The sequence below is a fragment of the Episyrphus balteatus genome, chromosome 4 (assembly GCF_945859705.1).
Source record: "Episyrphus balteatus chromosome 4, idEpiBalt1.1, whole genome shotgun sequence".
Lineage (NCBI taxonomy): Eukaryota > Metazoa > Arthropoda > Insecta > Diptera > Syrphidae > Episyrphus > Episyrphus balteatus.
Window position 1 is genome coordinate 29,384,662 of NC_079137.1, and position 27,031 is coordinate 29,411,692.

Consider the following 27,031-nt stretch of genomic DNA (forward strand, 5'->3'; position numbering starts at 1 on the left):
AAAAAGAAAACGTTCCTCGTTTCTTCTACCCCAGGACGACTTTGTGAATATTTCCAAAGTGCAATTCTTGAACTTCCCAAACCACGCCATAACTTTCATTCACTTCATAACTTTTTGAAAGAAAAACCCACGCCACGCCAGTATAGTCCCCACTGAGCAACGCTATGCTATAATAAGTTATCGGCCAGTTGTTAGTCGGGGAAGACTTTAACACCCTTTGTGCTACTTATTATACCTTCTTTCTCCAATGCCACATTAAGTGCTCACGGAGAACTTAATAAGCCACAAACTATTTCCAGCACCTGCGGCCTTAAAAGTGAAACCTTTGGAATACTCCATTCCATAGTCCCAACAAAACTATGTATTTTTGGAAGTTCTTTTGCCGAGGTAGAGTATTTAGGCATTCTTATAGGAGAAAAGCTGGTTTGAAAATAAACAAAATTAATGCAGCTCTTAGGTCCCCCACCTGAATCTTGATTGATCCTTGATGTCGTGGCTTGTGGGCGCGTTTACCTTTCATGGATGCTACCTTTAGCGTCTGACAGTTAACACTGATGCATGCTTCGAATGCGTGATGATCATAACTCGAAATCATCAGAAGACAAGCGAACTGATTTGGCCATCAATCCTTGAAAGGAGGCATCCTTATTTTGCATGTCGAGCATGCAAAATGCAGGCAAAAACAACTCAATAAAAAATAGTTTCCTTATGTATAGTTTCATGCTATGGTTTTGACTTGTTTTTTTTTTTTTAGGGAAATCTACTCCAAGTGACGCAAGGAAATCACTCTCGGTAGCTACTTAAATTTTGCTTACGGCGATGGGCGATATGGTTGATATAAATAAGGACAACGAACACGACGATGACGATGACATCGAATAGATGCGAGATGAGGTTGAAAAAGAGGCAAGGGTTGTGCGGACCGAAATAGAAAAGACATGAAAAACTGCTAAACTAGCTGCTTTCTATATTTCACTCTGTCTCCTTTTCTATTTTCTTTTGAATTCAAGGGATGTACCAAGGAATACGCCTTGAATACAAAATAAGGATCATGTTTCTGAAACTTGATGTTGTTGGGATTTAACTTTCAAGTGATACACTTACTTCATTTTTTTTTCATTTTTTTTTTGTTTACTTCTTCTTATATACGTACGTATACTATACATAGAACAAGACTCCTTATTCCTAAAGACTTACAACAGATTTTGTCCTTCTAAGGCGCGCTGGCTGGCTCCAGTCATGGAAGATATACAAGTATAGAAGGAAGAATAGGATGACGATTATTATGCTTGATGCGATGCGCGCGGGTAAATATGATGAAGCCAGGAAGTTACTTCATCATCAGAACAACACAAAAGGCGGCACGTTTAGCAAAACAGAAATTTTCTTTCAAAAAAAAAAAAAAAAAAAAAACACTAAATAGATGTGTCGCAATAGAACAACTCTCTCCTATAGGAGTTTCTTTTTTTTTTTAGATTAATCTGTGCGAATTGAGGTTAAGTTGTTGTCGGGAATATATTGTTATAAATTTGCAGAGATGATAATTTTTATATTAGTCTAGTCAGCGATAGTGATTTGAATTCCAGAGATTTTAAAAATCGATAACAAAGATGTGTATTGTAGATAAAACTCTCTAATTAGGCGTTTGTTGCGAAAAAAGTTTAAATTTTAGGACATGTAATGCGGAAGAACAGGTGTCTAACAAAAGGGCAAGTAGAATCTAGAAAGGAAACAACTGCTTTAGAGATTAAACTTTTTTTTAAGCTCACAAAAATGTATGTGAGAAAGTAGAAAGAGTTTTTAGTATATTGAACTGTTCGAGAGCTTGAAGAAATGTAACTAAAACATAAGGTATTGGTGTTTCAAAATGCCATGACCATAGCAGAATCTACTTACTTCGTCAATTACTCGAAAAGGCAGTACTCTGAAAAACGAAAAATTTTAGGTGGTAGATTTGAACCCAGACCTCTGGCGTTGTAGTCTATCGCTAGTCGCTACTATTAGCAATGGACATTTAAATATGTATTTGTTTAAACCTGTTTTACGTCATAGAGCTGGAGTATGTTTAAGGAATAACTTATTTTTCTTTCAATTCTGTCTTCACCAGCTTTTCCGCGAGTTCCATATACTTTCTGATTGTAAGCAATTTTTTCTTATTTGAGCTTCTTAAATCACAAGTGGTGTAACTCCAATTTTCTTGTTTTGAGATATTGAAAGGGTCTAAAATCGTTTGTGCTGTCAGTTAATATTGGACAGCATTGACTGCACAGGTAAATTTAGGGCATGGAAGGAGTCCATCTTGTAATTTGGGCCTCTCTCCGGGAACTAAGTCCACTCCGGGACATAAGTTCATTATGGACTTATGTCCTGTGGATATATGTCCCTGTGCAAGCTTTGATAATCTTTTGGAAACTAATTTTTGTTAATCTAATTTATACCATTACTACGATTAAACGCTTCGGTAGTATCATCACAAAATTAATGCGTACTAATTTTTAACAGTTCATTATTACAAATTTTAATATTTAACTAAAGAAAGATAAAAGAATTAGTAAATCTAAGGCAATCTACATTTTTGCCAACTACTTTAAAAAAAATGGAAATACATAGTTGCACATAATCACTTTTGACCCTACCAAAAGTAATAACATAAAATATTTCATTTTATGTTTCCTTGTCTTTTTTTTCTCAAAACTGTCAACCAACTTAATAAAAAGATAAATACAATAATACTTTTACAAGAAAACTCTTTTGACGCTTTTTTCAGAGAATAACCTTTAGCACTTCTTTCGAAACAAAAAATGAAAAAATCTACTTTCTTAAAATATTTACATAATTGCCTCAAAATTTGAAAACTTTTTCTCTTTTTTTGCTGCCCAACATCCTCGGACGACGACTACAACACTCTTTAGCTCTTAATAAAAGTCACCAAACTTTCCACAGGGACTAAACGAACTTTTTGCGACAAGTTCTCATTAAAGTTGCCATAATTAGGGCTTGTTCTTTTGCATTCCACTGTCTTCAAAGATTTTTCATCTTAGTTCACCATATAGTCAATGACACTTTCAATTTACCTCTCCTTAGGTCCTTGGGGAGGTGAAGAGGGTTATTCGATACGAAAACATTATGCATTTCTAAATATAGAAGACCTCTGCGCAAGCAGTTCTTACCTTTCATTTCAAGAATAGAGTTCTGTAAAGAAATTACCATAATTCCTTATGTCCCTGCCCAAGAGAGAGACTCAGAATCCGATGGTGAATTTCATTAACATTCTTAAGGGATAGCTCACTAAAAATTCAAACTTATATGCACACACATACCCACAGTATACACACACACACAGATGAAATAAAGACCTCCAAAAAGTAGGCAGGTACACATATACATGATATATGCAATATCCAAAGCTAAACACATTAAAGTATCACGTCCCGTTTCGCAAAAATGGAACGTGAGGGGAATACAATCAAAATTCCACCCTATAATCCTCTGGATGGTAAGAAGAAGTGATGTTGCTTCTACATCACTAACCATGGCACCACCACGAACACCATCCTGTTGAAAACAGTGCCAACCAGGGAAACCACCAGATCGTCGCCGTCATCGTAGTTATAGGCCTTCTCTAATCTTGGAGAAAGACAACACACAAACGTTTCGAGAAAGGTGTGATGCGGAGAGACCTACAAGCTACAACAAAACTCAATGCCTAACCTTCTCTCAAGGATTTGCTGAGTGAGCAGGTTGTGCCTGGGTAATGGCAGCGGCGAGAATTACGAAATCCCTGGCACTTTCTTCCTGGGTCTGTGTTTCTATTTTTAAAGCTTACATTCATGTGGTTTGGGCTTTAGTTCAATATTTGTCCTTCGTCTTTTACCAAGTCTTTTCACAGCTCCAGGCCTCTGTGAGTTTGATTTTTCTTTTGTTTTACATTTTTCCTTTTATGCTGTCGGGCAAGGTTTAGGGTGGGTCGGAAATAAAGGATAACCCACGATTAGATTGTGCTGTTTGTTTTAATTCCCAAAGCTAGACAGTTCCAGCTTTCTGGGTTTTCGTGACTGTATAGATTTCCTATACCTACATAGTAGTTTTGTTTTGCACCCGGTCTCGAAAGGAAAATAGAAAACAATGATAATACGGGACAGAAGGCTTTTTTGTTTGGGCATTTCTATATCTAGCTGCGATTTTTATCTCTGATTGAGTTAATTTTTCTCTGTGTTTGTTCGTTTTTTTTTTTTTGTTGTGCTGCAGATTCAAAGATAGCACTTGTGTCCATTAGAAGACAAGAAGTGCTAACGAAGTGACGAGTCTGTGTAGTAAAACAATGAATCGTTTTGGGGATATGTTTTGCCAGGAGGTTGGGGTTATAATTCAGTAGTCTTTTCTATGTGCTTTTTTTTTGCTTTTTGTCTAGAGCTATGAAATTAAGTGGCGTTTCCGGTATTGTTTGGTGGTATTATGAGAGCCAATTCACTCAGGTGATGATAATGTTTTATTAATTCTAGATCTCATTCCATAGAAGGTATAAAAGTGATTTAAAGCTTCATTAAGGTTTTCATTTTTTAATGTAAAGAATAGAATTTTCAGCCTCTTCAGGAAATCATCTACTTAAAAGCAACACAAAAAAATGGAAAAGTCAAATTAAAAACGATCAAAATAGATTAAATTATGTGAGATGGCTGCAAAAAAGAAAAACGTTAAAACAAGCGTTTCACTTTTAGAAATACGAAAAATATTTTATCTACGAAAAATATTTTTTTTAAATAATTAATGCACACATTCTTATTTTTGCAATATATATTTTTTTTAATGCTAAATCTTTTTATTTTTAATAAAAATATTATTTTCGATGTAATATTCCATTTCCAATTTTTTATTTCCATTTTTATTTTTTAACGCAAAATATTTTGAATTCCAACACCTAATTTTTTTTTTAATTCAAATATTTTTCATTTGCAATTACATTTTTTTATTGCAAAAATGTTGTATTTGCAATAATTTTTTTAATGCAAATATATATGTTTTTTTTTATTAAATATATTTTTTTAATTCCCAAAAAAATCCAACTAATTTTTTAAAAACATCGATCATTTTTGTGAGCGTTCTGCTAATTTTGACGAGCAGTGTATGAAACAAAGCGAGTCTTGTAAACTGCTTTAAAATTATCTATACTAAATCTTGCTTAAGCTTCCAGCTCGTTGTACAGATGGAGGCACAGAGTTATGTAGCGCGATATGACGAAACAATTTTATTAAATTTCTCCAGCTACGTGATGTTGGTTTTGATGAAAGATCTTTAAATAGCATACATATAATCATAATGATAAGAAGAAAATTTGTTACAAACAATATTGACAATATTGCGAGTTATACTGCAATAATTTATGCTAAACTGAAGAATTTGGTAAACAGTTCTAATTGCATAAATGCATACCAAATGTTTAAGATCTACGTATCTCTATTAAGACCTATCAATGACCCTACAAAGTTCACGAATGCCAATATTTCATCGACTTACCACTACATGATGTTAAACATGCAAAAAAGCTTCACAAATGTCGTCTGGATTTGTAACTTACTTGGCAAGAAAAAAATGTTACGTATACACCACAGTGACCAATTACGTTTAAGCTTTAAGAATTGATATACATATGTACAATTTTGATGCTGCTCCAATTAAAATTAAATTAATTTGTCTTTGTTTTGTTATGATAGCAGAATAAGTGATGGATGTTATCCAGTTTGGAACGAATTCTCTTGTCAGAAGAAAAACCTTATTCAGTTATTTAATTTCTTCAAATGAATCAAACACGTTAGCGAAACAAATTATGTATAGTATAAGTAATTTACATAATTTGTTTCGGTCAAATTTTAATCCTAAAATAACATTTTAGAATATCAGATAATGCGTCACTACAAGATTTTCTGTTGAGACATCGAAAGAACACTCTCACACAGAGAAAAATATGACCCGCTAAAAACTAACAGATTGCCATATTGTTTTACCGTCCATACATTTCATAAGGAAATCTTATTAAAATCAACGATTAATAAGGTTTTTTTAAGGAGATTTCTTATTATTTTTATAGAGAAAATCTTATTAAAATTTGACTGAAAAGTTGATTTTTTTTGCAACTTAGCACTAGAACAAAAATCGCGATCAATATTTTCATGGCAGGTTGGTTCAGGTGGTAAGGTGGGCGACTAATGATTTGAAGTCTCCAGTTCGATTCCCAGCCTGGTCATCATTTTTTTTATTTTTTTTCACATTTTAAAACAATAAGGAAAACCCGATTGTTTTAATAAGGTTTCCTTCTTGGATGAAAACCATAGAGAAATCTTATTGTTTTTGTTCTATTTTATGTGGTCTATTTTTCTCTGTGCAAGCCACTACATATAAAAAAAGAATAATAATAAAAATATCATAACAAAATAGAAACACAACACGAATAGTTATACGAGAAAATCAGACGTCTTTTAACAAAAAATTTTATTTCAATAGTTCAATTTTATATGAGGATGAAATAAACTTAAATGTTTCAAAGATGCATTTTTTACAAAAAAAAATAAACAAATACATTTGTTCCATACCTAACTATATTTAATAGTTGATAGGAACCTGAAAATTACTATGAAACCCACACCAAAATATTTAATTTAAGCAACAAACACAGTATTTTTATTTATCAACAGGTGGATATATACGTTTTTGAAATGTTCAATGTTTCTCCAACTACACACGATATTTCGACGGTACAAAATTTGATCAGATCTCAAGTGCACCATTTAGAATTTCTATTCTATTCATCCGCTATATAGCAACGAGAGCTTGCAAATTAAACTGTGATATATATTTTGTTTTGAATTTTAAATTCTTCAAAAATAGATAAATTTGTAAAATTATCTTGTATATTTATTCAATACGAATAATGTAAATATAAATGATTTAAATACAGATGATTGATTGCTATTAAAACTAGAAATGCTTTTTTGTTTCTTCATGGGTGTTCCAATGTTGAAAATGTTTATGTATGTAATGTATAGAATAATGTAGATATACTGAAAATGTTTATTTAAATGTAATTTAATGATAGAATACGAATAGAATGCATAGATTGTTCACAAAAGAAAGCTGGTAAAACTTAAAGAATGCATTCTAAAGATAAATTATACATACCATTTGTATCTGCTAATCATTCAATGACATGATGATTTTCTCTTTTTGTTTTTCATTCTAAAGGAGAAAATCATCATGTCATTGAATTTCGATTTTATTAAATTATTAAAAATATTTATTATTTTTATATTTTTAATTTATAAAATAAAATGTATAATGATGGATGTAAGATGTGATTTTTTTAAGAGGTGGATACATTTCATTGCAATTTGATTCAAATGATTTTGACGTTATTTCCATTACCAATTAGATTTTGGAGCTTGAATATCACATGTTGAAGAAATAACCCCACACAACATTTTTACACCCACTTAATTTTTCTCGAATAAAGGGCTCTAAGGATTTCGATTAAATTTAAAAAATGAATCTAATTCGAGAACTTATAAAAATAAAATGCACGACTGGGTCGCACGAACTTGCTCTTAGAGTTAAAGTTGCTTAAATTTTTAAGACTTTTTATATAGAAATTTGGAAAAAAATAAAATTCGTTTTTAATTCGTTTTAAATAATTTTTTATAAATAATTTCTTGGAAAAAAAGTTTTAAAATAAAATTGGTATGCCATTTTGTAGAAATCACTAATCAGCATTTAAAAACAAAATTTCAAAAAAATTCAAAATTCCCGTTTTCGAAAATTTGATTTTTCAAAAAAAAATTTTGAAAATTTTATTTTTGGTTTATATTTAAATAATATAAATGCTTCTTCACAAAAAGTTTCGTTGAAATCGAATAAGCGGTTTCGGAGATAATCGGATTTGAAAAAAAAGGTTCTAGTGCAGGTACCGTTAATAACCTCAGCTTAAAACTAACATTTGAATTTTTTAAACAAAATCGTTGGAGCCGTTTTCAAGATATTTCAATTTTACTAAAATCGGTATATGACAAGTATAGTTATTTTTGGACCAAAAAAATTAATTCCAAAAACCTCAAATAACGCTACATACCAAGTTTGACATCAATCGGTCTATCAGTTTAGGCTGTAGCTCCTTATACAGACAGACAGACAGACGGACTTCCGGGTCCAACTTTTTTGGCATTCTCTACCATCGTAATGTCATGGAAAAATGTTATCTCAACTTTTTTTTTTGTACGAATGCATAACTTGATATATAGTACTTATATCGCAAGTAAAAAGAAAAATTTTTATTTGTATTTCATTAAGAATAAATATTATAACTATTATCTTACATGGTTTGGAAATATACATTTTATTTATTCTTTGTATAAAATTCTTTGTGTTGCAACTTAAATCTAGAAAAATTTCAAACACTTTCCGAACTTCTTAAAAAAAACTGTATGAAATCAATTCTGGGTATAAAGTCTCCGATGCTCTGTAAAACCAAAAACAAACTTTTTATCCCAAGGGAAACAATCAGTGCGGCAATGAACAAAACGTACGCCAACTTATACACAAATGGAAAATAAACTAAACCTTAAGCCATATCCTTTAAACTATTCCCTACATCCCTAATCATCCATCCATACAATTTTTTTTTTTTTTCCAGTCAAGAGAAAACCAAAAAGTAGCACAGCATGTGTACTGTACATGGAAGATGAATTATTCTTCTGCATCTCCAATTGAACGAACATCCATCCTGAATAAATTCCTCTGTGTGTGAATTTTAATCTTTTGCACTTTGAACTTCAGAGGTGAAAAAAGGAATGACAATCCAATTCCTTTCATTATCCTTATTGCTTCATCCATTCATCCACATCCACTTTAAGCGAATTATTATTCCTTTCTGCTGAACAAGAGAGATACATAGGCAAAACGAACAGAATTTCATTTCTTGAATTGATTAGGTAAGGGGATTAAATGAAATGCAATTTTATGCAGGCAAGACGCAAAAGGTGCATTTAATATGCAGAAGAGGAGCAGCAAATTGTGTGTGTTGACATACTGTGTCATATCAGTTCGGCTAGACAACGATATTGTGTGCAGCCCCCTTGAGCCTTTTTCCCCATATACATACATCATCCATTATGTACTGTACATACATATACAAAATATAGAAAACTTCAAGGACTTGGTTTTCTTAGAATGTTTTCGAAATCATGTGGGGTCGGAAACGTTCGTGTTTGAACAATAGAATCAATTAGGGAATTGTCTGTTAACCTTTTGAACTAATTTTCTATTAGTCAACCTGTTGCAGTTTTTGTTTTTGTTATTGTTGGGAAACCTGACAACAATTGGTGGGATATGCTGTTTAATCTATTGGCAGGATAACAGGGGGGTTGACTGGTGTCCTAGTTTTTTTTTTTTCTGTTGATATCTGTAAGCGTGTCAGTGTAAGTTTTGCGTGTTTGGTGAAATTAATTTATTACCCTGCGGTAAAATTGACAGCAAGGAGTCTTTTTTGTGTTCTCTTTTGAAAGACAATGACGGAAATTGACGTTAAAACAGGAAGTACTTACAAGAACTTGCTGTTGACTCTTTGAGAGTGAAGGCAGGGCAGTTTTCTGATTTAATTTTTTTTGTTTTTTTTTTTGTGGGTTGCGTGCTTTTGGGGTATTGACCCGTACAAAATGATAACAAAGAAGAAACGGAAAGAAAGTCAACTTTAAGCCTATTTCGACTTCCTATGGAATTGTTTTGAAACTTTGGAATGTAAAAAACAGGAATTATTTTCAACAGTACACTGGTATCACATGAAAACTAAATTGCTAAACATAAATTTAGGACTTTGTGTCATTGACCCAAAATATTTTGTCGAAGTTATTGGAAGCAGCTTAAAACTAGTTAATTTGTTTTCTCAATCGGAGGTAAAAATACAAAAGGCACGCGCTCGAGTCTATTGAAGGTTGCTGTGTAGGTATTAGGTATTCAAAATTAATATCAAAGAGTAAAATGACCTACTTAAGTATGCCAAATCCTCTTATTATAAGAAGGAAGGTTTTTTTTTCGAAAAATGAAATGAAAGAAAAAAATAAATTTATAAATTTCTGAACAATCCATTTAAATCAGACAACAACATTCAAATTTAAGGAACTACTTACTGAGGGTGTTGATAATAGCCTACAGGTACAACTTTACTCGGTGAACATTGGACCATTATTCTGACCATAATCTCGTAAAGGCCCTAACTACATTTTTCTTACTTCTGAGTTATAGAGGGAAACACTAAATCTAATACAGTAGACTCTCGCTAACTTGAACATACGATAACTTGAACAATCCAATAACTTGAACATCCTATTTTCTTGAACTTTTTTATTGCTGACTCTATAAGTTGAATAATTAAAGTATTTGAAGCTCTGTAACTTGAACAAAAAATAAATGTATTTCAACAGAAGTTTGAATTTCTTCAATGTAGGTTACTACGTTCGTAATCATGTTTTGCGTCATTTACATTAATTTATAATAAATTGAATTCATACAAAAACCAAGACTTTTTTATATGTTCCAGTAACTTGAACAATCCAATAACTTGAACAGGCCTGGTTTTGTATGTGTTCAAGTTAGCGAGATTCCACTGTATCACAATTTGCATATAAAAATGAAAAAAAAATCAAAAGTACATTTTGAATTTTCTGACTTATTTGAAGACCTAGGTTAAAATAATAAATGAGAATAAATCAGAGACAATAGCATAACTCCAAATATGCAATAAAATCAAAATCGAAAATTTTGTAGTTAGGGCCTTTACGAGATTATGGCCAGTATTACCCATCACTACTTCTCCGGGAATCCCCATTTTAGTCATATTAACCGTTGAATTCGCACTTTAGAAAAAAGTGTAACTCCGTGGCCAATAAATTTAGTGCGAAAAAGTGTACCTCCATAATTTCTAGTTGCAAAAACGTTTTAAGTGACATCGTGTCGTGAAAAAAGTCAAATATTCGTGAATAGTTTTTTTACTCTCCTGTAAAATTTGTGTCGATGGAGTTACACTTTTTGCACTCGTCACTGACGATATATCTAACAAAAATAAACTTGCTGCTTTTTAAAAATGTTCATTTTTAGTATTGTAGGTAGGTGTTGCAGTTGTGTCAAAATATTTTTGTATATGCTTTTGAAGTCATTTTATAGGAAAATTCCTCCTGACTTCAAGGCATTAACACGGCAATTATGCGGCAAGTACTGAGCCAAAAAAAAAATAACTTTTACAAAAGTTGTCATGCTAAGTTTATAACAGGCCCATTAACATTAAAATTATGAAAGTTCAAGCAAATCAATGTTAAAAAAAACAATACGGCAACAGTGGGAGTTGCAATCCATAGAGGTTAAAGTCATAAAATTCCGAAATAATTTCTGTTTAAAGTAAAAAGAGTTTATTTTTCCATGGAATATTTGTCTGTACGTGCTCGAGGAATTCACCTGTAACTCCTTTCCAATTTAGTTGGCCAATACACAAAACTTAATTAATCTAAAAATACAGCAAGCGTTCTATAAATTATTAAATCAATCAATTAGTCACGATTCGTTGATTTTTCTGAAAAGCGTGTTTTTGACTACCCGACTAACAATTTTGCTTCTATAAAGCTTTATAGAAGCAAAATTGTTAGTTGGGTATAGCTTAACTTATAGTTTTTCGTTAGCAGTTAGAAGGGTTACCTATAGCAGTAAGAACATTGTCGAATGAGGGTGTTATAATAAAGTTGGAATAATAAAATGCCATAAACCCAACTCAGAAAGTATCGACTTAATTATTTCCCAACAAATGAATGTTTAAAAATGCTTCGACATAGTCAACCTAAGTAATAAGATTGACAAATAAATTTTAAAAGACTTCCATAAACTTGGTTTAATTCCATTCGAAAAAATTAAAATTAAACTATAAAGATGTGTATGTAATTAAACCTTCCAAACAAGAAATTTCTATTTACTCTTCGAAAATTAATGAAACAAGATTTATTACAGTTTCGTACCAATAAATACACATACCTACAATCTATGACCGCGTCTCCTACTGACTTTTAGTTTTATCCTCAAGCCAATTCTGAACTCGTCACAATATTTCAGCTGATACAAACATTAATTTACCTACGCGAATCAATAAAATATGTATAAATTTTTCTTCTAATTACTAGACCATTCCCACCATTATCAAGTTCCCAAAAATTATTGTAACAACCTAATTAATCACCTCTCTAATCAAATAGGATAACCTCTACCTTTATAGCGCAAAGCTGACAGCAGGAGATACTTATTAGGTACCTCTTCCATCTGTGTGTAAATGTTTATCCTTTCGAAAAACTTCACAACTTCAACAAATATAATGCTTCCTTTCCAAAATTAATACTCATTGGTTTGACCTTTAACTGCTGTATTAAGCAATGCCCCATCTCACGTATTAAGCTGCCAACCAAGTTTATTAATGACTATGACGCAGTTTTCTCCGAAAAACATCATCAAAACAGTTTGCTGTTGGTATGAAACAAAATAAAAATAAAAAACAAAAAAAAAACTAATGAAAGACTTGTCTTTGTGAAACGGAAATACACACGCCCGCCCTTTAAATAAAACCTCGTCCTCCTTTTCAAAACAAAAGCAACAACAAAATAACAAAAACAACCTGAACCTCTCTCTTTTTCTATACAAAACTAAAACAGTTAAAGTGGATTGAAAATAGGAAAAGCCCATCAAAACCATTGAAATGGTAAATTGTTGTTTGATTGAGTGGGACATCCTTCCATCCTCTAATTCTTCCATCACGTCATCCTTTAATTATTGTCAAGTTCATTCTTTTAACAAAACGTATAGGTACCGTAAGAGAAAGCTTTTCATTAAACCGCCATTTTTTGTTTGTTTCTGTGTTTTCCATAGGTTTCTGCGTCAGGTAAAGGTGTCCTTATAACCGGATGTGAATCGCCCATTGCTTGGTACTTGGCTAAAAAGCTCGATGACTTGGGCTTTACCATTTATGCTGGATTCAGTGTTCCTATTGAAGACTGCGAAGAGGCGAAAATATTGAAAGAAGAAACTTCTGGTCGTATGAAGGTTCTTCATGTTGATGTTTGCTCCGAAAAAACTGTAAGTTTAAATGCTTTTTATACCGAAGAAGTGTCTAATTTATCTAATACCACAACCACTTGACAGCTTTTGGAAACTTGCCTATTCATTTCGGAAAACCTTCCTAATGGAGCTACTGGATTATGGTCAGTTATTCATTGTGCTCATTGGATTGCTTTTGGTGAGCTTGAGTGGATTCCGTTTGCAGTGCTTCGTAAATCTTTGGATCTTAACCTTCTCGGTAACAGATGGCGCTGAATTCACCCTGTGGTAGTGTTTTAATTGAATTACATTTTGCAGGAGCTGCACGCCTCACACAAATCATGTTGCCCCTCATCCGACGCTCTAATGGACGTATTGTATTTTTAACCTCCGGTAAGTTAACGACTCCCCATTCCACAAACGACAGACCCCTGTTTTACCTCTTTTTATTGAAACAATGTTATGTGACGGGAGGCTAACTTAGATGATTGCATTATATCTCAGGTGAACTAATTAAATGCAATGTCCGTTTCGAAGAAAAGTTTTCCCTGGACATGCAAGTTGCAAGTGTTGTACCGTTTTATTCGACCTTGTTACGGGATACTTTTTTTTTTGTTTTGTATTTTTTAATAAGAAAAACTTTATGTTATGTTTGTTTAACTGTTATTGTATGTTTTCTTTTATCACAGGCTTAAATAAAGTTCCGTCGCCTGTACGTGGCATTCAATGTGCCACCCAGGCAGCTGTGGAAACTCTTGCCGCTTGCATGCGTCAAGAAATGCGTCCTCGTGGTGTCGATGTAACTGTTGTTGCAGCTGGGGAGTTTTCCCCCGGCAATGCTTGGCTTGATGATGCCAAACTCAGGGAACAGGTGAGTTAGAAGTGTGTGGCATGATAATGATGGTATGAGCAAGGATGTTTCCGTTATGATTTGTTATTTTAATAATGTTGCCACGTTATTAGCTAGTGACTTCCGTAGCTAGGCATATTGTTGGATAGATAGACACAAAAGTGTGCTGTTGGTGGCACTGGGTAGAGGAAGAGAATAGAGATATACTAAGCGGAAAGTACCTACCTTGAGGGTGCTGATGAAAGGCGTTCAAGTCGTAATTATATGCTTGGTGGGTTTTTCCTTTCTCTTTTCTCACAAAGCACACGTTTCAGGGTTGCCCGAGGAGGATTTGTATTCGCTACATTGCATAGTTTATTGTGCGGGCGTAGACAGGAAAGTAATAGGAAATTTTGAAATATGACGACTTGGTAAGGACGAGGCTTTTTAGTTTAATCGTTTGTACGTTGTTTTATAATAGTGCTAGGTAGGTAGGTATTGCTTTTGATTGAAAGTTTGCTGCGAGAGTAAACATTTGAAATTATGTTGTTTTTTTTTCTCGGAAATAAGGTAGTTATTGCGATCGTTACTACAAAATATTTAATAATAACTCGTTATTTGTTTTTACGCTGTTTCATTTATGGCCCGACTAAGAAATTTAAGAAAATCAATAATTATAAAAGCTCTTAAGTTGAAAAGGATTCATTTGGAAGTTTTGAGAAGTTAAATTGCAATCACTTTTAAATAATTATATAATTATTTTTTCTTTAATTTCGTTACTCTCATTTTTTGCCCTCAATACAATTTTGAAATGAGTTTTCGAGATCACATCTTTAACTAAACATTTTCCAATAGTGGAAGAACAATTTAACATTTTCCAGTCATTTTTATGGTTATCATCATAATTACTAAAAATAAACTGCATGGTTACTGCTCAATATCCAATATCTCAAACACAAAATTCAAGGATTTTTCAAAAAATATCAATAATCTTATGCTATTACTCAAACCCTTTCTTATACAAAATACACATGTCATATAGGGTCAGGTGTATACAGAATATATTGAATATGGTGCGAAAATGGCCAACACAAAAAAATAAAATTGCATGGTATGGGACACAATCGCTTCTTCCGTTGGGCCTGGAGGGTCAATTTTCAAAATAAAATCAACTTATAATAGAAAAGAATTATTTAAAAGCAACGGCAACACTTAAATGATCGTGGTATGGGCAATTCCATCGTAACTCACGTCACATTCAGAAAAAATTTCCAATACTACAATAGAAATTTTTTGTTGATTTTAATTTAAAATGAAACGAAAATAATTGTCCATGAATAAAGCATTCCTAGTACTTTTATCATAAAGTAAATATTACATTATGATAAATTTTGAGGTTGTATGAGGATGTTTTTAAGTGTACATCTTTTAATTTCCCTCCTTCTTAAAACATTATTATTTCAAAAATATATGATTCTTAATGATAATGACTATTAAAACCTTCATGCATAAATTGGTTATTCCGACAGTATGAACTTTTTCTTTAATGTTTAGAATCTAAATGTATTTTTAAAGAAGATTCCATATATTAGCTTTCAAAATTAGTGACAAAAGCACACTTGTTCAATATTTCGAGGAATAATTTGAAAATATTTAGGTAACTCACGTTACATTAATTTAGTAACTCATGTTACCAGCGATTTGTTGTTGGAAAAGTAAAGAATAGATGATAAATAAAGTAATTTTAAAATCGAATATTGTGTAACGAAGCTTGCTTAAATGTCAATTTGTCACCGTTACTATTAGATTCATTTTGTTTTCTGTGGCCTTGTTTTTCCATCACGTTCACGTGAAATTCTTCTGTAGTTCCCAAGCTTATGCTTTAAAAATGCTTTTAGATTACTTATATTCCATGAATTAAATTTCTCCATAAGGGTAATATAATAAAGAATCGTTCTTGCAACTTGCATAAAGAGTTGCCGTTTGTAAATAGTGATTTGCTTTTGGAAAAACTAAAAAAGGCTGCATAATTTGTTCACATTTCGTGTCGACTTTTTCATGGAATTATACTTTTTTAAGACCAAAATTTTACCTATTCTGTAAATTTCTTATTTACTCAACTCTACCAAAGAATAGAAAAATGTTCCATCTATTGTTACAATTTTTTGCTTTCACAGGAAAAGTTTCAGAGAAAAACAGATTGAACAGAGTAAATTCAGGATTTACGACGATCTTGAAACAGTTTTTTTTAACCATCTATAAGTTTGACAACGGAAACTATTTTTTGCTGTTTTTTCGATAAATACTATGAGGGCTTGAGGTCGGATAGATATTAAAGAAAATGGTCTAAGAACAGATATAATCTAGATTCACCTAATGAACATGATTATTTTCATAATAAATAAAAAGTATAGTATTGGAACAAACTTTTCAAAATTAAATTTGACATTCTGATGAATTATTCAAGTTGTAGTAGAGAATAAGTCAATTCGATTGACATGTAAACATATACATTAACTCCTTCAAGCGAAGATTTCTTGCATAAGTTTTCTCAAAACAACATAATTTTGTTTCATAATGTGTTAAGTTATATGAGCTTACCAACTTTCAGTGAATTATCCAAAATATAGTGCAAAAAAACTTTTAACAACTTCCTGCTCCAAAAAAAAAAATACTCCATAAGAAAATTAGGTACCTATGTTTTATACACACAACCACAACCCCATAAAATACACCACATCTTAACAAGGATAACTCAAGGATTATACTATAACATGTTGAGTGTTCATCCTTTAAACGACGGTAATATAATTACTATAACCCATAAAAACATTAATTACTCTCCCCATAGTAGTTATAAAGACGAGAAGAGCAAAACAGCTTTTGGTCAAACTTTGTGATAACCGCCTGCCACACAATGTGGCCCCCATTGTAGACCCTTTTGCCAAAAAGTTTCTTCCTCTGTTCAACTATTGTTCAATGTATGCCTCAATTTTCTTTTTTTTTTAAGAACCTTGAATCTTGAACCAAAGTCCTTCTTTCTACAATTTACTTCAAAATTCTGCAAAAAAAAAAATAAAGGAAAAAACTTCACCTCACCGGTTGATAAAAAGTAGGTAAGGGTGCACCCGCATTATTGTTTCATAAAGAAATGCCACATCATTTCATAACCTACATTGCAACTTTCTTTTGACAAAAAGTGAAAAAGTAAAACTTTTTATATTACATTTTATGGCTGGTGTAGTCTTTCATGGTTTTTTTTTTAAGGAAGAGAGGTGAAATTCGAAAATTCCCTTTGTTAAAAAAAAGTGATCGCTTCTCTACCCCGGGGAATGAGGACTTGTTAAAAAGACATAAAGTGCATACCTCACGAAAACACTTACAATAAAAATTTTAGCCTTCAGTACGACAGCCTTGTCAATATTTTTACCACAAGACAATAGCAAATGCATGATGCAGTCAAACTCTCAAAATATCCTGGGAATCATGAGTATGATGAAATTATAGTAAAAACAGGAGTAGAAGTAACTAAAATGTCATCTTCACTCAAAAATGTGAGCGAAATAAAATTGCAGTTTTATCCCTTTTGTATGAAAAAAAAAAATAAAACATCAACAACCTTGATCCTGTTTCAAGAACAACAGAAAATGGAAAGCATCAGGTGTCAGATGCTATAGTAAGACTCTAAGGAGATACAAAGTGAGTAAGTGAAATGTTTTTGAATCTTTAAAAGCATTTGTGCAGATTATGTGGCTTAGAACCCTTCAGCTGTGACTCCCATTTTGCAAAACATTGAACACTATCTCATTTTGTTTTTCATCCTGTTAAAGAGATGACTTCACTTCCAGTTTCTATTGCCACATAAAATATTAAAATGCTTTTTTTCAAGTTTTTTTTTTATTTATTTATTATTTTTGTATTTTTTGTATGAGAAAAAATGTCCTTGGTACGTTGGTGTGTGTGTGTGTGTGTGTCTTTGAGTGCCAAGAATAGTAAGTGAGGCCAACAACATTGAGAATAAAAATGGAATGTTATTATTAGTGTTTATGAATGGCAAACATCATCTCTAAACCACCTTGGTGCACAATGATAAATATAAACAAGAGGTAGAGATGCAATTGTAGCTTCAAACGAAGCTTGTGGTTCTATGTACATAGTTATCGTTGTCGGAAGATATCATTCAAAGTTTCCCGCAAGTTTCACCCACTATGCAATGAAGGCATCATACCATTCGCACAAGTTTCAATATTAATAAATAATTTAAGCCATTTTGGTTAAATATCATATCTAACTTGTGGGTAGATATGGATCTTAAACTTATGGGTGCAAGCATTAATCCAGCTCTAATATTCTGCTTAAGGACGTTTTGTAGGTATTTAAAAAAATATAAATATGAAAAAGAAATTCTTCTAGTTTTTTAAATTTACAAATATAAATCAAAATTAATGAGTAATGGAGTACATCCCTCCTTATATTTTGTTATTGTTCTATTTTCTAGGGTCTCTAATTCTTATGAAACTATAAAGTGTAAAAAATTAGGTATACAAACATTTTTGTACTCATTTTATTTATTGTACTTGTATCTTATTATTATTATTTTTTAACTTATTCTATAACATTTTTATGAGGTAAGGGAAACCCAATTTGTAAGCTTATTGCAACAAGTTGTTAGGGTGTAATGTGTTTTCGCTCTCTGATGAACACATTGATTCATTAACTTTGCAAGGTGGTTTTAACATTTTGTCATAAAAAATGACAAAAAGAGGACTAAACCAACTGTAAAAATTATTATTATAACAAGAAAAAAAAATAAAGGATAACCGTTAAAAAGCCATTAAAGCTTGTTCATATGTAGCCGGAGGATGTTTCGCCTTTGAGTGGTTTTATTTTATGAGTTTGACGTAGGTAATGACCTTTACATTTATGTGGTAATAAAAAGTTTTGCTAGAATTATAGCCCAACTCGTATGCACGAAAAGCGAAATTTTTGTTTATGATAAATTTGTTTTCACAACAATACCTATGAAAGCTGTTTAACTATAAAATTATATGTTATTTATGTATGTATGCATACATGCATAGTTATAAGTATAGAGATAGAAAAAAGGTAATTGGGATAATAATAACAAATAAATTGGGTATGTAAATATATAAATTAGCTTGTTTATGAATCTTCGAAAAAATTTAAACGGACATTTTGTCAGAAGTTTTGTTTTCTTTTTCTGCTTTGTTTTGTCAGACAAAAAAAAAAGCATGCTTCAAACAATTCAATAAATACAATTAATAATGTCATAACAAAGGAAATGAAAAAAATTCTCTTCAATCTTACAGTTTTTAAATTTCACCCCAAAACATCCGACTCTTATAAGCACCCAAAATAAATACAAACATTTTAAATGTTTTTTTTTTTTCAAAAAACAAAAGGAACAAAATAACATATCACTGGCAACAATTCATACAAATTTGGTTTGGTTTCAATTTTCATGAAAATTTAAACCTATGGCAGAAATCGCTTTTCTTAGACGAAATCCCATCATTTGCACATCTTTTCATTACCAATTTTATATTTAAAAAACCTATAAATAGGGAACAGAGATCAATTTGTGTGATTAATTTATTTAAGAATAAAACAATTTTTATAAAGATTTGTCTAAAAAAAAAGTTACACATACGCCATAGTGACCCTTTAAGTTCTTTCTGATTTGATTACTGATTTAATACTGAAAATGTTGGCTTGTGTTGGTCATTTATTGACTGTCAAAATTGTAATAAGAAAAAAAAACAAATAAATCTTTTATAATAAAAAATAGTAAAGAAAATCCTAGACAATCTTTTGGTATCATATAATTTAAACAGAATTTTTGAAAAAAAAGAATGTTTTTGTATACGGCAACCGGTTGACATTTCAACTTATACATGTTGAAATATTTTTAAACACCCACGTTTGGAAAAAAACAGATCATCACGGTTGCATAAAATTATTTTGAGTTCTAAAAGAATTTTAAGGCAGCAGAGAAGTTAAAAACTCTTTACTTAAATTATTTAATGCGATCAGCGCCTTAAGGCAGTGCTAGAGTTCAATGTGGATTTGTGCCTCAACAATCTTCTACAGCTACACTGAGGGAAAAAACGCAACGTAAAATGTTAAACGTTGATTTAATGTTGAAAAAATTAACATGAAACTTCTTCAAAATACAATTGAAACAGCGTTAGAATTTTTTTTTTATTTTTGTCGGACTTCAGCTTTTGTTGCATTTTATCACTCTAATTTTCAACAGTGAGATAGCACGTTGGTAAAGCATTCGCCTAGTAACCCAAGAGTTGTAGGTTCGATCCCCAACGACTGCCCATTTTTTCTTGTTTTTTTAATAAATTGATGCTTTTTTTAAAGATGAAACAACTTTGATTTAACGGTAAACCACTTTAAACTAACGATGTTCTACTTTGATTTTAAAATTTTCGTCTTCAACGCAAAATCATTCCGAAAAATAGTTCAATCAACGAGGTTTTCGTTGATTTTAAGTTGTTTTTTCCATCAGTGTAGATCGATCCTAAGTCAACTGATTCTAGATTCGCACGTAAAGTTGACTTAGGACCTCTTTCACTTAATGCGACCTACTTTACTAACCCTCTTAGTAGAAGTTAAAAAAATTTCGTAGGTTGCATTGTTGTTCGTTTGCTCCACATGACTTAGGCATATTAGTCGTTGCACCTTTACTCGTTTAGCTAGGTTAGTGTCCTTGTAAAACCCATATCACCATCAATATGATTACGAAACGAGGCCGAAAATCGTCCAAAAAATTGTTTATCTCCAATCAACTATAGTGCTGACGAGGCCGAATTTTTACAATTGCCAACATTGCTGCCCGTTATGATACAACTTTTTTGTAGCAATATTTTTACACACGGAGTCAAAAGCGTCCGTATTGTTGCTTTAAGAAACCGTCTCTTTATGCAAATCCATATTGAAAAATTCAGTTACGTAAACACTATGAAGGCTATACCAGTAATAATTTACCATTCATAAAATTGACTTACAAAACATCGCAAGTCCAAAACTTAACAACTTGACTGGGTTCACAAAAAAAAAAAAACATTGTTTTCTAATAAACTAAACAAAAACTTTTTTGCTGGGTCAAAAGGACTGAAAAATTCTTACACTCACAATTTTGTTTGCTAAACATTAAATAAAGGTCAAGATAACTTTTCGGGGAATATTGTTATTAATTCACAGGAAATACAAAAAAAAAACTTTACACCTCATGCTAATTTTTTTTTCTTTTGGCTTTGCTCCTTTCTGATTTCCTTAGGGGTCCACGAGGTTTTCTTTGAATTCTCCTATATAGACCTCCCTAAACGAACGACCAAAAACAAAGAAAGTGTAAGTGGCCATGAACTTCTTTTGTTTCATCTTCTGGTTAAATTCATACCTTTCCCCAAAAAAAAAAGATTTAAATCTTTTGTCTTGAATAATTTTCCTTTTAAGCACAAATCTACCCTTTATAGTGAAAGAGCAGTGAAAGGAAGTGTTTTAAAACCCCTTACCCCAAACAATTGGATCTTAATTGGCTTTTCCAGAAGGAAACGTTGTTGGATGATGATGGTGGAAAAAAATGTCACAGCAAATTAAAAACAACAACCATTACATCATGGAACAACCTAGCTAATAAGAAAAGGTTTTTAATTAGAAAAATTTAGATTTTCAAAAGGTTTAAGGAACATGGAACATTATTAAATGAAAATTTATAATTCCATTCATTTTTTTTTTTTTTTCACTTTGTGTATACGTACCTGGGTCTGGCGGACAAGAAGTTTAAGTTTAATATGCGATGAGGAAAGTTTCAATTAAAGATTGTGAAGATTAAAAAACTTAATATAAAGAGGTTTAGATATTTCAACCGATTGTCTTTGTGTCTTTATTTTTATCTAATTACTTTTTGCTTCCGTTTTTCTTTTATTGTGGTGGATCAACTGGTTTTTAATAAAATTACATTTATTAAAACGCATTTGTATGAATTCGTGCGAATTGTTCAAAAGAGAAAAATTCTTTAAAAATATTAAATATATAAACGTTTACTTTATTTAACTGCAACATAAAAGTTGAGACTTTTTTTCGATAAGGTGTCAAGCACGTATAGTATTTACCCACAAAGTGGTCTTAAAACGCATCACATGCAATGTATATTTTTTTTAATATATTTAAAATCATTTCACAAATTACATGATATTTTTTTTTTAATATAATTTGTATACCTTCAATATATGATTTGCTCATCATTTTGTCATGCCCTTCGTTTGTTGATGGAAATAGCAGAGCTCTGATTGTCAAAGCCATCAGTGTGAAGTGAAATGAAGTGACAAATCGATGATAATCAACTTCCTGTGCTTGGAATTTTCGACCTCAAGAGAAAATGTTTTGCAGTGAAATATTTCCAAAAATACCGATTGGCTGTTTTCCACACATTGCACGTATGAAAGTCATAAATTATCATATATGGAGAATTGGAACTAGTAGCATGGGTGGTTTTGCTAAAAAATTTATAGGTAACCTAGGCTTTTTGTTGATTATTTACGATTTATCATTTTTGAGAGAAAAAATAATTTCATTCACACCACAGCGTGTTTATAGAAATGAAATTGAAACGATTTTGCAAGCAAATGAGTTTTTTTTTTCTTGCGTTGCTGTTGTTGTTTTTGTAAGAGAATAATATTTTAACCGACAGATGATGCTATCAGAATAAATCGATTTGAAAGCACAGGATGAAATATTTGATCTATTATTCTTTTTGAGGGAAATCATTTTAGTGTTAACATTTCAATTCTCTTGATTTTTGTTAGGGTGAAGGTGGGTGAGATGCCATGCTATGAAAATAACTGGTATCGAATTTATTTTGAAACTGAATTGGAATAAGGACTTAAGGCTTTATTGGTTAATGACATGGCTTTTTGAGTACCTAGTAATCGTAGTGAGAAATTTCCATTAGAAGAAACTCTTGATCTATCAGGGTCAGTTACAAGAATTTGAATTTTTAACATTATTGTACAGTGAATCAAATGTTCATTCTTGTTTTCGTTCAACATTTAGACCACTTCGATCTACAAAATTTTAATTAAATGAATCAATAATGGAAAAATGAGAGAATTAGATTAATACACTGAGGGAAAAGCCGCCATAAAACAACGTTGAATCAATGAAAACCACATTGATTTAACTATTATTTGGAATGATTTTGCGTTGAAAATGGACATTTTAAAATCAACGTTGAAAAAAATGTTAATTTTTGATGGTTTCCTATCTTAAAGTCACATAAATCAAAGTAGTTCATCTTTGAAACAACGACGTTTCAACTTCAATTTATTTTTTCCGTCAGTGTACTAAGAATTCTTCATCTCACCCGGTTATACCCTATGTATTCAATTCACTGGGTGTTTCAAGTAATATGTTTAAAGTTCCGAAATATTAATAGAAGATGTTAATATCTATTTTTGTGAATGAAGTTTATTTCTTAAAAATGTAAATTTCCTAAAAAATTCCTAAATTTGCTAAAATTATTGTCATGGAAAGTTTTGCAAAGTAGTTGAAAGAACACGAAATCTAAAAAAAGTACATAGTACCTGCTTTGTGTGTACGATATCAGTTAAAAAACAATATTAATGCTTTTCAAAAACATTTTTAAAACATAACTTTGTGCAAAAGTTAAAGTAAAACAATTTTTTTCTTCTAAAGAAAGCTGCTTTATCTTTTTTTCTCAGACGAAAAAGTCTTGTGTTTTTTTATTACATCCAAAAAGGACTTAAGTGCTGTTACCCCATTCTTCCACTCATATTATGCGGTTTTTTTTCTCGGACAAAAAAGTCTTGGTTTTTGTATTTCAGCCAAGAAGGAGTTAAGTGCTGTTACCCCATTCTTCCACCCATATTATACGATTTTTAGTTGTTAGTAACCCTTTTTTTACCAAAAATTAAAGCGCTAAATAAGAAAATACTAATCGTAGCGTGACGTAGATTAGACGGAAATTTAAGTTTTCGCAAGACATTCTCATTTTTCAAAAAAAACCGAAAATCGAAAAAATGTCACTTACCCCCTTCTTCATTCAAACGCTTCAATTGATCTTTGAATAATCATTTTTAGCAACAAAACCGACTTCCATGGATCAAAACTGGGTTTTATGGTTTTTAAAATAGTTCCTATGGCTTAAAGTGAACGAAATTGAAATGGGACCACACTGCAGCCACCAGCTTTTTAATACAAAAAGAATTATCAAAATTGGTTCACTCAGTCCAAAGTTATGCGGTAACAAACATAAAAAAAAAAAAAAAAAAAAAAATACAGACGAATTGAATACCTCCTCCTTTTTGGAAGTCGGTAAAAAAGAATGGACCAATTCGTTTGCATACCAAAATCTAAGCTCTTTGTATCATTTTTGTAAGTTTTTCAATTGAAAAACCCATCACAAAAGTAGAAAATTTTCACTTTTGTGCTTTTTCACTTCTAAGGTGTACATAACTAAAATTTCTTATACGCTATAACTATAACATCCATTTTTTGTGTTTACCCAGCCAGTTATTTAATTTTAAAATGCATTATTCATTAAACTATTTTCACATTAATTTTTAAATTAAATTTTACAATTTAATTATTCACTCTGTAATTACTTTCAATTATAACAATATCTGAAACACCTGTTTATTTTACTTCGATTTAATATGAGTTTACCTCAATTTATTTAAAAAAGAAAAAAAAATACATGCCTTTGTGTTCATTAATATTTTAATCCATTAACAACTGGTCATTAAAATAATCGCGAAGGATATCCTTTCCAAATGTATGATTTTGTAATATTTAAACGTGGAGGAAATTTAAATGTGAATTAAACAAAACAAACAAGAGAAAAGGTTTTAAATAGATGAAGTTGCAGCAAATGGAGGAAGAAGAGGTAAATAAAACACTATTCAATAATGGATTCTTGCATTTAAACAGAATTTTATTATTTAAGAAAGTTTAACTTATTCATTCGATGCAATGAAATAAATTAGATATATATTTGACTATTTCGCAAGCTGCATGTGTTCTTACAAAAAATGTATTTGTATTTAAATTTTCCCGATACCTTCATATTAGTTGGAGAGGTGACCGTCGCATCGAGTTCCCTAGCTCCCAAGGTTAGAGGTTAAAATTGGAGTGAAATGTAAGATAAGTTGATACTTTAAACGAAAAAATAGGGTAGTCACTTTTAAAATGGGAGCTTCTATGTGGCAACCCTATTTTAAAAGAAAAATTGTCACATAACTAATACTGCCATATCTTTATAGTTTTTTTCAAATTTGTCAAAGTTTTTTTTAAATGTCTAGTGCCGTCTCTTAAATACGACAAGTACAAAAAAAAAACACAAAAATTCTAATTTTCAGACAAAATGTATGATATTTGATAGAGTAAAAGGCGAAAAAATACATCACATTTAAAAAGAACCCTCTTTAATTTTAAAAATATCGGATGCCAACTCTGAAATACGGACAAATACTCGACAACCCTACGCAAATGTATAAAAACACTCAAAATCTATCAAAAAAAAAAGAGTGTGTGTACACATGTACACGCGACTGAAGTTATACTTCTCACTCAGTATAGGTATGTAAGTGAATTTCATTTGATATTTTTAATTTTTATTATTTTTGTTTTATATTTTTATTAAAATAATCAAACAGCGTAATTTCTTAACAATCTCAGCTTATGGTGATCTTAGAATACTTTTTTATTGCTAGATCTTTTTGACCCAAGACAATCTGACTTAACTGAAAATAGTTATGCAAGGAAAATTCTTTATAATTGTAAGTTAAGATTCTTCATACCACTTTCTAGGGCTATTTTTTTGAGAAAAAAAAAATAAATTGTATATACAATTGATGTCCTATCTATCAATACAGGTTTAATTTTAGTCTATGTTGTTTTTTTTTCTCTACCCATAAATAAGGTATTTAAATTTTTGTTTTCCATTATTTGTCCAAAAAAATAATAACACGTTCAATTACCCAAAAATATTTTAAAAACTATTTTTTATTAATCCACACTTCATTTTTTTTTATATATCAAGTGAACACTAAATTGATTCTTCCATCCCCCTTACATCCATGTTGTTTTCAATTTATTCTGTGAAATTTACTCATATCGTTGAGTTGACTGAGTTGGGTTGTCTGAGTTGAGTTGTCTGAGTTGAGTTGTCTGAGTTGAATTGTCTGAGTTGAGTTGTCTGAGTTGAGTTGCTGAGTTGAGTTGCTGAGTTGAGTCGTCTGAGTTGAGTCGTCTGAGTTGAGTTGTCTGAGTTGAATTGTCTGAGTTGAGTCGTCTGAGTTGAGTTGTCTGTGTTGAGTCGTCTGAATTGAGTTGAGTTGATGGGATTTTGTTACTTTTGTATCTTTCTCCAAATTTTACCAGGTCCATCTGAGCAGTACACTTCGTCTTACGTGTATATGAGTTATGGATGTGGCAATATTTCTAGAAAACCGATAAAAGAAGTAGATCCGAAAAGAAAGGAAGGTACTGGTAAAAACGGCAGTGATTCGTTTATGGTATGGGGGTTTTTGCTTATAGCTTTTGGTGTGGGTATTTGGTCTCCTTGAGGAAACAATGGATGGGTATTGTTTTTTAGATATTTTATAGACAAACCTGCACCAGAGTGTCGAATAATTAGGCGAAGATGGATTGATTATCTTCAATAAAGGTAACGGCCCTAAGCAAAACTCGGTATTTTTGAGTGAATTTTTGATCAAAAACTTTCAAAACCAGATCCAAACGTCCCCCAGTCACTCGATTTGGATACTATTTAGCATCTGTTGGACCATTTGGTGAGAAAAGTAAGGAAGAATTCAAAGGATTAGCTGAAACGAGTCTTTTAGGAAGAGTGGAAAAGATTCGGCCCAAAAGTTGCAAAAAATCTAGTAAAATCAATGCCTTCAAGTGAGTTTGACCTCGTCAAGTCTAGGGGGTAGCCTAAAATATATTAATTCCCAAAAAAATTTAGATATTTATACTTTTAACATCGATTTTCATAGTTTTTTCTTCTCTGTATACTTACTTTTGTAATGCGAAATTTTGTAC

General features: G+C 31.4%; 1 protein-coding gene across 3 annotated transcripts in view; it reads left to right on the plus strand.

The window, feature by feature from the left end:
- The window catches only part of LOC129918475 (D-beta-hydroxybutyrate dehydrogenase, mitochondrial), a 53,482-nt gene that overhangs the window by 16,677 nt on the left and 9,774 nt on the right, over positions 1–27,031 (plus strand). For all 3 annotated transcript variants that reach the window (XM_055999058.1, XM_055999057.1, XM_055999059.1), the window contains exons 3-6: positions 12,940–13,146; positions 13,213–13,366; positions 13,426–13,500; positions 13,797–13,978. In XM_055999058.1, coding sequence (XP_055855033.1) covers positions 12,940–13,146; positions 13,213–13,366; positions 13,426–13,500; positions 13,797–13,978 — 618 coding nt within the window. The remainder of the gene's footprint in view (positions 1–12,939; positions 13,147–13,212; positions 13,367–13,425; positions 13,501–13,796; positions 13,979–27,031) is intronic.